The 14,981-nt window shown below is 33.4% G+C and overlaps 1 protein-coding gene across 1 annotated transcript in view; it reads right to left on the reverse strand.

The window, feature by feature from the left end:
* The window catches only part of LOC145297484 (cAMP-dependent protein kinase catalytic subunit PRKX-like), a 255,277-nt gene that overhangs the window by 43,851 nt on the left and 196,445 nt on the right, over positions 1-14,981 (reverse strand). Inside the window, exon 2 of the mRNA XM_080143359.1 lies at positions 8,968-9,136. Within this exon, the coding sequence (XP_079999485.1) occupies positions 8,968-9,136 (169 nt within the window). The remainder of the gene's footprint in view (positions 1-8,967; positions 9,137-14,981) is intronic.

Here is a 14,981-nt window from a genome sequence, read left to right on the forward strand (position 1 = left end):
TATATATATATATATATATAGTGCGTGAGTATACACACACACACACACAAAGTACATCTGGCAAGAACTGTGAAATGAGGTTTGTAATGCAGACACCCACAGCCTTTTTTTACAGATTCAGTCTGATTAACGAGCTGTACTTACCCGGCATTACACGGGAGTCCTTTTTTGGGGGTGTTTTCTTTAAGCTTTTTTTTTTAAATGTTAAAATTAATTATTGCTTTCAGCCTTTTGATGATTTGTTAAGATTTTTTAAAACTAGAAATTATTTCCTATTATTTAGATTCATCGGACTACTGTTCTCTTCTTGAGTGTCATTTTCACAATGTTTCGGTCGTTGTAACCTCCAACCTTCCTCAGGTGTATCTTGTTGAACTCGGGAATTTGGACGGAATTACATCTGCAATAACCCGTGGCACAGTGGTTAGAGCACATGGAAACATCAATTTTAAAAGCGATATTCTCTTGAATGTTAAAGGTTCAATCCTTAGTGTGGGTAGCTGAATAATACAATGTACAAGGTGTAGAGGACTAGGATATATAAATCCTAATCCCATTACAAAAGAAAATAATGGAATGAAGGAAACAAAGACTCAATTGCTGGATAAGATAAACGTGTCGTTTATTTACTGTTGAAAGAATGAATGTTTTAGATATAACACGTGTTCATGTCCGTGCGGGTGTAACCATCGTTTGTTGCGGGACTGGTAGTATAGAAGGAAAAAAAAGAAATGTGTGTTCATCTCACGTTCGGGTCACTATCGTTTGTTCGTGCGTGGGAAGAGAAGTGAGTAATGTTGTGTAAAATGGGAATGATAGTCCAGCGTGTAGACAAAGAAAAGAATAGAGGGTTGACATCAGTTAAACTGCGTGCCATGTTAGCAGTCAGCTATGCAAAGGTATTCTCAGGCACAAGTTGTATATATAGAGAGAGATAGAGTGAGAATGTCAATTCAGTTCATGGAGAAAGAAAGCGTATAAAGTATACGTATGGTCTGTTAGCTTTTTGTGCCACATAGTAGCAAGTGGCGTGTGCACGCCTGCCGAAAAGGCACGCTGTCGGTCCGTAGACCGCCCAGCTCGGAAGCTGGTCCGAAAAGGAAGATGCTGCTTATTGCTCTTGCTTTTATAGGTGTTTCCGGTGGTGTTTTGCACATGTGTGGATTTCCTTTGAAAGGGGAAGTGACGTTGCCCATGTGTGCATACGTGTTCGCGTATATGAGTACATGTGTGTACGTTAGCGTGTGTGTGTATACACGTGAATGTGAGTGTATATATGTGAATATATGTACGTGTGTGGACGTGCGCGCGTATGTTTGTGTGCGCGTATGTATATGACAAGTAATATAGCTTGAGATGTGAACGCGTGTTTTTGTGTGAGACTAGAAAAGGCTTGCGCAAAGGTAATCTCCTAAACTAAAGAACGGATTATTATGAATTTGGAAATATAAAATCCGCACGTGTCATTTTTCAAAAACCGCAAATTTAAGCTAAAGTGAATGTAACTGTTTAAACAACCTATACCTCATTTGATTCGCCTTTTATTCTTTTATAATTTTAACAGTTCATATTCGACTTTTAATTGAAGTATCTTAGTGCTCACGTCAATTTAAAAAATTAACTTCAAATCGAGAAGGCAAAAAGAAACTCTGCAGCAACAAATGAGCTTAAAACCAGCTTAAAATATCCACTTTTTAGTCAACAAAGCATCTCTAATCATAATTGTTGTTGTTTCAGGTTATACAACGTAACATTTAGTCCATATGCTTCGAGTTTCTTGCCATACCCTATTAAAAGCCTTAGATATATCAAGGTAGCCCTTGATATATCTAAGACTTTTAATAGGGTATGGCACGATGGTCTTCTAAAGAAAATTAGATCATATAGTATCACTGAAAGAATACATAATGTAATTAAATCCTTTTTGAGTAAGAGAAAAATCAAAGTTGTCCTCAGGGGTCTATCCTTGGACTTTTATTATTCCTGATATTCATAAAGGACCTTGCTGATAAAATTGTTTCGGAGATGGGTATATTAGCCGATGACACTACTCTCTATAACAGGCAAATGAACACATATCTAAAGAAATGGCAGAAACACTAGAGGATTACCTCCAATCTGTAGTGGAATAGGGACAAAAATGGATGGTCATATTCAATGCTGCCAAGACTAAACTTGTTTCCTTCAATAACTACAAGAAATCTTCTCTACCACCAATAGCAATGGCCAAGAACACATTGCCTGAAAGTACTTCTTTTAAACTCCTCAGCCTAACATTTACAGGGAACATGAACTGGAATAGATACATTGAGAGCATTGCCAAGGTTTCTGTAAAGAAGGTGGGCTCTCTCTACCGTGCTAGAAAATTACTTATGCCTGAAAGTATCCTGTACCTCTATAAGGCCACCATTCGCCCATGTATGGAGTACTGTTGTCACATTTGGGCTGGTGCATTTGCTGCTTGTCTCTCACTCCTGGACAGGATTCAAAAGAGAGTCGCCAACCTGATAGGTCCTGAACTGTCATCTAGGCTTCAACCTCTTTTTCCTTTGATAAAATGTTGCATCCCTCTGCCTGTTCTACAAATATTTTAATGGTGAATGCTCTGACGAACTGCAAGCACTTGTACCTTCTTGACGTGACTACCCCCGACAAACCCGAAAAGCAACTAAGTCCCACCCCTTTACAGTAGAGATCCCTAGGTGTAAGAAAGCCTTTTACTCCAATAGTTTCTTCCCCAGAACTGCAAGTCTTTGAAACTCCCTTCCGGGATTCTGCTTTCCCAAATCCATATTGTTGGTCGATCAGAAGTTTAGCATCTGTAAGGTGATGGACTAGAGATGGGTTAATTATGGACTCAAATATTTTGGTGAAAAGTGGGAGGAGGCTAATGGGGCAGTAATTTACTGGGTCAGTTCTTTTGCCAGGGCATAATAGATTCACTGATTGATATAATAATTGAGTGATTGACTTTGCGCTATGAAACAGATACTGTCAAGAATTGTATAAGTCAACTGAATTAAAGGAATAAATTATAAGGTGGTCAACATCATGAATTTTGGAATATAACCTTTTGTCATTTATTCTCTATATTGCTCTGTAATTACATTGAGCTTCTTAAATAAGGATTGATATATATCATAAGAAACTATATTTATTCAGAAATATATACCGCCCACCATTTTCCGGCCTTTATCTTCATCATAAAAACTTCAGTTATTATATCTTCTGTCACGCATGATTCAAACAAAGCAAAAAGTTCAGTCGAGCATATTAGCAACTATAGAAATACAACACTCATAAATTGTAGCTTTCAACTTGCACTAAACACAAACCTGGATGAGAAACTTTACACGTCGGGTGCAGTCAGCAATTAATAACCCTAACCCATCACTGATATTCAAATCCATCACCCACTCAACCAGACAAAGCACTTCCTACATGCGCACACTGGTCCAAGCAAAAGGTTTTCGAATACATACAGCACCACTAGGGACACTCAAGCAAGCAAATAGCACAAGCCTCTACACCCACCCACACACAATCAGGCAAAGCAACCTATCCCACACACAGGCAAATAAAGGCCGAATGTATCAATCATCGTTTAATATATAATATTATAATGTATAACATCGTTGTAATCAAAATTATCAATATAATAACATCGTTGTAATCAAAATTATCAATATAATAACATCGTTGTAATCAAAATTATCAGTAAACTTCAATCTTTCCAATAGTTGTTTTTCTGGCATACATTCTTGCATCGCATTTTTAGACATAATTTTTTTTTCATACTCAGATTTCAATATAAGGTGACAAGTGTAATATGTTCTGATTTCAGAAGATGAGTTCTGCCTTTTTTTGTTAAATATTTTCATCAGTTTATTCAAGCTGAGGATGAAGCATCCTACCGGATGCCAAACATTCACCCACTAACTCAGTTATTCTAACCAAAAGATCTTTTTTAATATTCTGACTGTCCATTTAATTGCAATTGTTTGAATCTCTCTTGCACTTGGTTCATCGGGTATATTTGCCTGGTAGTTATTGAAATTCTTTTTCATGAGTCCAGTTGTTCCTATATTAACTGAAAAGATAGCGATTTTTTTTAAGATTCCAGTTTATTTTCATGTCATCCACAAGACATTGGTATTTCGTTATCTTTTCCTTTCAGATCTGTTTAACCCAACATCAGTGGGGACACTAAACTTCTACTAAGGTTGCTTCTTTCTCATTCTTATTCCATGTCACTATGTCAGGTTTTATGGCTCCGTTTTCTAGGTACGTAGTTGCAGGAATTGGATAGTCATAGTGGATGGTGTATGACTTATTTCCGACTGTTCTTTCTGGTAAACATGTTCCTAGGAAACTATTGAGTTAATCCTTAATTTACCGGATATGTGAAGTGTGGCTCATAGACAAATTAATCAAATATTGATGGGGAATTATGTTGACTCAAAAGACGTTCCCTCACATAACACACACACACACACACAATTATATATAAACTAGTAGAAAGACCCGATGATGAGCCTATCCTTGTTTTATCGTTATTTTCATGGCAGGTGCTTGTCTGAACTCCAATCTCTGGTCCCCCCTCGCCAATCTTTCACGAAAAACACCCGTCTAGCTGAATCCACTGTGAAAAATTTCCCCCACTCTTTATCTGTGCCTAAATCAAAACGTGGATTCCATGAACAAAGCTTCTTTCTTAGAACTGCACGCCTGTGGAACTCTGTTCTGTCTGCCTGCTTCCCACCTGACTACAACTTGGATGTTTTCAAGTCCAACGTTAACAAATTCCTAATGAACCGCCCCCTTAAGTAAGCACTTCATCAAATCTCCACACTAACGTACTGTACTTGCAATAACTCTTATCCCTGAGTAGCTTCCGGGCCTTGATAAGTGGTGACCACCGTGTAAAAAAAAAAAAAAAATGATCAATGGATGTTTCACTCTCATATTTTTATTGCCATTGAAATCAGTGAAATCGTCTATTTTTCAATCAAATCGATTTATAGCCCATTCTAGTTGGAGACCCATCGTGGTGTACCAGGAGGAAACTTCACATGCCTCTACGCAGTGACGTAGTCCACAATACATTGTCGTCTACTTTGCACTACAGAGAACCAACAGTTGATTTTATAAAATTATTTTTATATATAACGGTTTGAATTAAACTTTAAAATGCAAAAGTCAAGTATTACGGTTCAATTGTGCTTTTAATAGAAACATCTATTTCAAACGTGCACCTGTCATATCAAAGAAATTACTGCTGATTTTACATGCTGGGCCTTTCTGCTTGTGTCATAATATAACTTCTCAAATGTACTTGTGATGTTAGGCTGTATAAGGTGTTACCTTTGGTCAAAATCGCCTGTTTCTTCTTTCATCGTGTTTTTTCGATTATCGATACTTATTGAAGACATTCCGATACAAACCCTATCTAAGAACACTGCTAAATACATAAAGTACATTTGTGTAAAATTTAATAAAAATTAGCTAAGCCATTTCAGAGTTCATAGGGAACGAACTCACACACACAAAGACAATTTTTTATACAATACAGAAATATAAACACACACACACACATTTATATATACACACACAAATACATATATTTATATATATACACACACACATATATATATATATATATATATATATATATATATATACAAGAGGCGTTCCAAAAGTAATGCCTCCTATTTTTTAATTTCACACAAACAGATCAGAAGAGATTGCATGTTGCATTGTTGTGGTGACTGAACTTATGCATTTATGACCTGAAAGTTTCATCTCTGGTGGGAGACTCTAAGAAAAAAAAAACTGTCATAGATGTGTGTCAGAAGCAGAGATGTGTGATTGAACTCCTGGCAAAAGAGCATTGAGAATGGTGGTGACTATGTAGAAAAATAAATTCTGGAGCACAAAAGGTCATTTGTTTTAATTATACCACTCCTGTCTTTGTAGCTCTTTAACTTTTGGAGTTAAAAAAATAGGAGGCTTTACTTTTGGAACGACTCTCATATATGCATACATGCATAGACACAGACTCCTCAGTAATATTTTAAAATATTTCCTAAAATTTAAAAATGCTTTCAAAGTATTATTCAAATGGTAACGAATTTGAATGGATTCAGAATCACATCAAGAATTACTAAAACGTTTTGGTTAAAATGAATCTGTTTTTATCCTACAAATACCTAAAAAAATGATTCAGTTTTTATCCTACAAAATGATTCAGTTTTTATGCTACAAATGCCTAAAAATGATTCAGTTTTTATCCTACAAATTCCTAAAAAAAAATGATTCAGTTTTTATTCTACAAATTCCTAAAAAAAGTGATTCAGTTTTTATTCTACAAATGACTAAAACAATATTTCAGTTTTTATCCTACAAATTTCTAAAAAAGAAGATTCAGTTTTTATCCTACAAATGCCTAAAAAATAAAAAAGATTCAGTTTTTATCCTACAAATGCCTAAAAAAAAAGAAGATTCAGTTTTTATCCTACAAATGCCTAAAAAAAAAAAAATGATTCAGTTTTTATCCTACAAATTCCTAAAAAAAGTGATTCAGTTTTTATTCTACAAATGACTAAAACAATATTTTAGTTTTTATCCTACAAATTTCTAAAAAAAGTAGATTCATTTTTTATCGTAAAATGCCTAAAAAAAAAAGATTCAGTTTTTATCCTACAAATGCCTAAAAAAAGATTCAGTTTTTATCGTACAAATGCCTAAAAAAAGATTCAGTTTTTATCCTACAAATGCCTAAAAAAAGATTCAGTTTTTATCCTACAAATGCCTAAAAAAATGATTCAGTTTTTATCCTACAAATGCCTAAAAAATGATTCAGTTTTTATCCTACAAATGCCTAAAAAATGATTCAGTTTTTATCCTACAAATGCCTAACAAAAAAAGTCTGTAAAATCTTCATTAATTAAAAAATTCCTTTTTTATTTCACATTTAGAAATAAGAGAAGCAACAAATATGAAAATAAGAATTTAAAACAGGTTTTAGACTGTAAAAAAAATTTTTTTATATTAACTCAAGTAAAAAAAGCTTTCACAATGAATTGTAATAAAAACAAGATAACTATATAATTGGAATCTGTTTTTAATTTAGCTAGATATTTGTTTAAATGATTATTTAAATAAATAAATGATTATTTAAATATATAAATATTTATTTAAATATATAAATATTAAAATAAATAAGTATTTAAAAATATTTATTTATGTATATAATTTTTTTAGTTATTATTTAATTATTTAATCATTTATTTTTTATTGTTGAACGAAACTTTATGAAACAACATCTAGAAAATAAGGATAATAATCCGCAAAAAAAAAAAAAAAAAATGTATAAATTACTCATCTCAAAAAGATTCCAATAATAAAAATAATACAACATTCAATACAGACACGACAATGGAAGACTAGATAAGAACGAAAAAATCTTGAATATATAAGACCAAAAAATCCAACCTTGATCGCCTTTTGGACGCAGTGGATAGAAATGTTGAATTTCTATCGTTCCAGGTGAGCACTGTCTGAAGATAGTGGTTTCAATCTTACTCAAAGTGAACCAGAGAATTAGTTGGGCAAAACATGGTGAGACGACAAGAATCCAAGTTATGACAACAGGGCCATTGCCAGCAACCTCAAAATTCAAATCTGGACGGTTCAACACTTGAGCGTGCTTAGGGTGATGAAAACAAAGTTTCCAGCCACGATTATAGTCTTTGGTGTGGTTTCAAGTGAGGGCCACATCATGCCACCTCAGATCTTCAAAGTCTGCTTGAAAGTCAACACCAAAGTGTACCTGGATGTGCTGAAGAGTGTGGTGACCCCCTGGTGCAATCAGGTGGCCACTGGCAGACCCTGAGTGTGACAGCAGGATTCTGCGCTGGCCCACAAGTCCAAAGAGACTCAGGCTTGGCTTCAGAAGGAGTGCTACGACTTTGTACCCTTCTCTTACTGACCTCCTCCTCCCCCGACCTGAACTCGCTGGACTACTTCATTTGGTCATACGTTGAGAACATAACTAACATGACCTCCTACGACACCAAAGCCAGCCTGATCGCCGCTGTCTGCTAAGTATTTGCTAAGCTCCTGCTGGCTCTTGTGGAAAAGGCGTGCTCCCAGTTCTGGACCTGTATCGAGATGGTGATTGAGGCTGAAGGCGGCTACATTGATTAGTCTACACCGGAAGGAAGCTTCACATGCTTCCCTGCAATGACTTTATCCACAAAACATTGTAGTTTTCATTGTATTGTAGAGAATCTATTGTTGATTTTGTAAAGTTATTTTTATATAATGGCTTGAATTAAAGTGACAAATTGCAAAAGTCAGTCATCAATTGTCTCCTAAACAGAAATATTCAATTTTGAATCCTGTCTTATCAAAAGAATCTTTTGTTGATTTTATATCCTGGGCCTATCTGCTTGTGCGGTGATAAAACTTCTAAGATGCACTTGTGATGTTAACTTTGGTCAAAACTGGACTATTTCTTTTTTAATCCAATTTTTTCAATTATCGGTACTTATTCGAGACTTTCTGATACAAAACCTAAGAATACTCCCAGACATGAAGTACATTTGGGCAAAATTTCCAAAATTAAGCACAGCTATTTAGGAGTCCAAGGGGAATAAACTCTCACACAGACAGACAAACGACCTTTTATGTATAAGTAAAGATAGAGATTTACAACTTTTTTTTTTAATTACACAAAATTTGAATTCTACCCGCAATGAAAATTAAATTGCAAACAAAAACCTAACCAGAATACACACAAACCACTAAAATTCACAAAAAAAAAAAAAAGAAACAGAGCAAAATCAAAAATACACAAACAAACAAATTAAACATATACAAAAAAAAAAAAACACCAAAAAACAAATAAACATGTACACACAAAAAAAAATACTGGAAAAAAAACAAAATCATTTCTTTACTTACATGTTTACGATGAATGGATGATTAATTGTTTCGAGAATTGCGCGTTCACTTTTTACGTGTTCTGCTTGTTTAAGTCGTATCACTCCGGCAATCGACATGACTTTTAGAGCATGGTATTCCTTGTTTTGTTTGTGGCGGACGAGTATAACGCGTCCAAATGTTCCAGTTCCTGTAGAGAGAAAATAAAAATTTAACATTTTATTGTTAAAGCGAAACAAAACAAGAATATTCGTCAATGAAAATAATATTTTCAACTTAAAACTACGATCCTTGAACCTTTATTATTCCTAAAATGGCCTTCCTGATAAAATTGTCTCAGAGATGGGTATATTTGCTGACGACACTACGCTCTATAACAGACACAAGGAAAAAAACTAATGAACACATATCCAAGGCAATGGAGTAAAACGCTAGTGGAAGACCTTCAGTCTTAAGTGAAATGTGGACAAAAATGGATGGTAACATTCAATGCTGCTAAGACTAAGCCTCTTTCCTTTAATAATTATAAGAAACCTTCTCAACCACTGATAGCCATGACTAATGATACATTACCTGAAAGTACTTTGTTCAAACTCCTTGGCTTAAAGTTCATGGGGAACAGGAGTTGGAACAGATACATTGAGGGCATTGCCAAGGCTGCTGCAAATAAAGTTGGCTCTCTCTACCATGCTAGAAAGTTACGCCTGAGAATATCCTGTACCTCTACAAGGCCACCATTCGTTTATGTATGGAGTATTGTTTTCACATTTGAACTTGTGCATCTGCTACTAGTCTCTCGTTCTTAGAGTTCAAAAGAGAGTCGCCAACCTAATAGGTCCCACACTGTCAGTTAGGCCTCAACCTCTGTCTCATCGACGAAATATTGCATCCCTCTGCCTGTTTTACAAGTATTTTAATGGTAAGTGCTCCGACGAACTTCAGGTTCTTATACACCATCGACATGACAAACCCGACAAGCAGCGAAATCCCACCTCTGCACAGTAGAGATCCCTCTAATAGTTTCTTTCCTAGGATTGGTAGACTTTGAAATTCTTTTTTGGGTCTCTGCTCCCCTGATTGTACTAACATGCAGAAGTTCAAGTGTAAACAGACAACTTGCTGCTCAACTCTCTCCAAAGTACCCCTACAAATTATGTCGCTCCCTACATCAAAGTAGTATTGTGTCTTGTTTGGGGTTAAAAAAAAAAAAAAAAAAAAATCATATAAAAAATTGAGTTCAAAACTTGAATCAATCTAACCCGAATTTTTAGACGCACATTAGTTTATTGTAACATGTCAATATGTAAACAATTGATAAAACTTTTTTCATCGTTGTAGAAATCATTTTACAAAAAAAATTCATCGTTGCATAAATCATTTTATAAAAAAATTTCATCGTTGCATAAATCATTTTATAAAAAAACTTCATCGTTGTATAAATCATTTTATAAAAAAATTCATCGTTGCATAAATCATTTTATAAAAAAATTTCATCGTTGCATAAATCATTTTATAAAAAAACTTCATCGTTGTATAAATCATTTTATAAAAAAATTTCATCGTTGCATAAATCATTTTATAAAAAAATTTCATCGTTGCATAAATCATTTTATAAAAAAACTTCATCGTTGCATAAATCATTTTATAAAAAAATTTCATCGTTGTAAAAATCATTTTATTAAAAATTTCATCGTTGCATAAATCATTTTATAAAAAATCTTCATCGTTGCATAAATCATTTTATAAAAAAATTTCATCGTTGTAAAAATCATTTTATAAAAAAATTTCATCGTTGCATAAATCATTTTATAAAAAAATTTCATCGTTGCATAAATCATTTTATAAAAAAATTTCATCGCTGCATAAATCATTTTATAAAAAAATTTCATCGTTGCATAAATCATTTTATAAAAAAATTTCATCGTTGCATAAATCATTTTATTAAAAAATTTCATCGTTGCATAAATCATTTTATAAAAAAATTTCATCGTTGTATAAATCATTTTATAAAAAAATTTCATCGTTGCATAAATCATTTTATAAAAAAATTTCATCGTTGTATAAATCATTTTATAAAAAAATTTCATCGTTGCATAAATCATTTTGTAAAAAAATTATTGTTGCAAAAATCATTTTATGAAAAAATTTCATCGTTGCATAAATCATTTTATAAAAAAATTTCATCGTTGCATAAATCATTTTATAAAAAAATTTCATCGTTGCATAAATCATTTTATAAAAAAATTCATCGTTGTAAAAATCATTTTCAATCTTCTCATATTCTTCATTATTCAACCAACAATACACTCATCCCACTGAACATTGGATTTGGACCTTGATAGGCAACATTGTGAGTAACGTGAGAACATTTTATTTTTATTATAAACTTTACGTTTTCAACATATAAATGTAACAGAACTAGATTCATTTTTGATGTTTATATTTCGCATCCAACTTAACGATTTACAAATTTGGCCACACGAAGAATGGTTGGATGCAATGTTGTATGGCATGACAGCCAATTCTTCCATTCTTTCGAATTTTTATGCTCTTAAATATTCAAATCCCATCAGCGTTGCAACAAGGGGGCAGATGTTGAGACTAATAAATACAAAAAAAAAAAACAAAAAAAAAAAAACACAAAGACAATTAAGCACTAAGTCCCATAAGGCTTAATTTTAATGACCATATAGTTTTTAAAATATAAAGAATTTAAAAAAATTTTTTTTACTGTTTTTTTTTTTTTTACCCCGAACAAGGTATAGTGCCACTTGAATGTAAGAGGCTACTATTTGGAACCAAATCTACAGGGATACTATGTTGGGAGTTGAGCAGCAAGACATTACACTTGAACTTCAGCATATCAGTACAGTCAGGGGAGCAGGGAGTCGGGAGGGAATTCCAAAGTCCAGCAGTTCTAAGAAATAAACTATTAGAGTAGAAGGCTTTCCAGCATCTAGGAATCTCTACAATGTAGGGGAGGAATTTTGCTACTTGTCAGATTAGTCAGGAGTATTTATATATTTCATTAAATAAAATAGACGTTTTATTGTCTATTAATTCTAATTTGGATTCTTTCCAACTTCAGAAACACGGTCTTCACTTCTGGCTATATTTAACCACTTGACTAATCAACATTCCTTTTCCCTGTCCCAATTTAGGAAGATTTTAGTTGACAACTCATCTATACTTGAACAGATAAAAATAATAAACGAAAATTTGAAATACTAGAAGTATTACTAATGAAAAATAAAAATCCATTATTAATAAAATAAACTTAACAAATATTTAAAGAAGTTACTACTATTGGTAAAGTTATTATAATAATTAACTAATGAAAAAGAAATATATATATATATATATATATATATATATATATATATATACACACACACACGCGTTAAAAAAATAAATTGTTCAAAACCAGTTAGATTAATCTATCCCTGGCGATGAATCCAGAAGAATTGGAAAGTACTCAGATTTCCAATAAATATGGCGATTACATCAGCCAGTTAATGTCGGACATGAAGATCGTTATTCGGAAATTGGAAAGGATGAAAAATAGAATTAATAGACAAAAAATGTTTATTTTATTTAATGAAATATGCTTAAGAGAAAAAAATGCTGCCTTAATATATATATATATATATAGCTCTGTGAGCCTATCTTGTGTAGTTTTTGACTTTTTGGTGGCCATACAGAAACAATTTTCTTTTGTATAACAGATTCCATAATCTGTGGCAGTATCTATTATATCAGTCATGCTTCCTTCTTCTCCAAGGAGTTTACAAACTCCAACCCTGAAGAAAACCTAATATTACAGTATGAAACCTTGTGACTTACAAAAAAGATGACAGACCATTAATAAATAGGATTTTAATTATTAATTGCTTCATGAAAAAAACAAAAAAAACAAAAAACGAGCGAGTTTACCTTCACAACTGAAAACTTTACTTTCACCATGACTAATGTTTGTGCAAAATTTCAAAAAACAATCTAGAGCATGGTTATTGAGAGAAGTACGAATAAATGAATGGATGACTGATTTGGGGGCAATTTTACCCCTTTAATACCCACTAAGGGGGAAACTAAAGTTATCCTGGAAAATCCGTTCAGGTAAAAATTTACTTTCACCATGACTAATGGTTGTGCAAAATTAAAAAAAAAAAACTTCAAGGAGTGGTTATTGAGAAAAGCGCAGATAAACAAACGATTTGGGGCAAGTTTACCCCTATAATGCCTCATAGGGGGTCACAACAAGAGTTATCCAGGAAAATTCGTTCTAGCAACAATTTACTTTCACCATGATTAATGTTTGTGCACAATTTAAAACAAATATATCCAAGGTGTGGTTATTGAAGAAAGTGTAAATGGACGAATGGGAGTGAATAACTAGGTCCAATCCGTCCTCTGTCGGGGACCAACAAAATCATTTTTATTGACACACACATGATCTTCAAAACTTATGCTCTGGCGGATCATTGTTTAAAAGGATTTATCAAAAACGGTTTCTGATTTTAACTCTTTGCTCCTCACTTTGATAAATCCTTATTTTTAACTCTTCATCTTTCACATTGATAAATCCTCCTGATTTTAACTCCTTACCCTTCACACTAGTTAATCTTCCTGACTAACTCCTTGATATTCACAGCATCCACAATTCTTTTATACTCCTCAAGTTACGTTCATTTCTACTCATTCAAACAGTAGCCATTAACAGATCTTGAATGAATTTCACGATCAGAAAGTCTTCTCTTATTTTTATTTTAAATACAATTCAACCGCTTCACTTCATAACTTATTTTCAATTACATTCAATTTAATTCATTGCAAATCGTGGGAAAATAAAATTTTTTTACAACTTACTATATATATTTTTTTTTTAGTTTTCACAGCAAAGGTATGCTTTGAAGCATTTTCAGATGTGACCTATTTGCATGTATCAAGCAAAGATCAAGGATGTTTCAACATAACATGTGTTGAGACTTGGATATTCCAGCCATCTATATATAATATATATAAGATTCTAGCTTCTTCTATATATATATATATAAAAAGCAAAATGTGCGTGTGTGTATGTCCACCAAAGGCTTTTTTCGCCAGGCTTCTCGATCGGCTCACTCCTTAAAACTTTTTATATGCTGTCTAAATCATAATATTTATGAATTAAGAATCGAGGTCGTGTCTATTTTTGATTTGCCCAACTTTCACACGCTATTTTCGAGATGTTTTTTCGATCGCCACGTCTTGGTTATGCTTTTCAATATAAAAAAAGCGAATGCTGGGGCGGGAGAAACAGAAACTGGCTTGCAGCAAACTTAAGGTTAAACATCGCGCGACTTAACTTTGTCGCACCTGTCAATTTCACTTTATAAACGCTAAATTAAAACAGCTTTCACTTCCTCTCCCCTCGTGGCCGAGATGGTTAGGTGTCTGTTTTTTTCCCCCCTTTCGTTTCCACGTTCGCGTCAAGGCTTTGGGTTCGAGCCTACCTTCCAACTAAAACTTTTTGTTTTTTTACACCTCAAAACACCCGGCCAACGTTTGTTTTTATAAACAGGGTTGTTTTGATCTACCCCCTTACTCAACACACACACCTCCAAACACCCGGGCAATGCAGGGTACCCCTGCTAGTCAATAAAATGAAATAATCTTTTTAAGTTGTACGAGATGCCTTCAATAAGTTTCCAAACTTTTTCATACATTTAAAATTTTCATCGACTCTTGAAAATTCATTATGCTATTGCTATACATCTTATAAGATGACCAGTTTTTATGATTTCACGTTCAAATGAACAGCTACAGCAGGAATTGGAATGCACCCTACTAAAGCCTGATTGTCACAGCTGGTGAATTTCAAAAATGCAATCTAGTCATGAAGACACTTCAGAAGAACGATATGCAATTTTTGTTTTAAACTTGGAAAATATGCCACAGAAACGTATGGAATGCTTCAAACTGCTTTTGGACTATCTTGCATGAAGCATCAGTTTTTGAGTGGCATAAGAGATTCAAGGAAGGCAGAGAGTCTGAAG

This window comes from Euprymna scolopes, chromosome 18 (genome assembly GCF_053919585.1).
Source record: "Euprymna scolopes isolate OS-2025 chromosome 18, ASM5391958v1, whole genome shotgun sequence".
NCBI lineage: Eukaryota > Metazoa > Mollusca > Cephalopoda > Sepiida > Sepiolidae > Euprymna > Euprymna scolopes.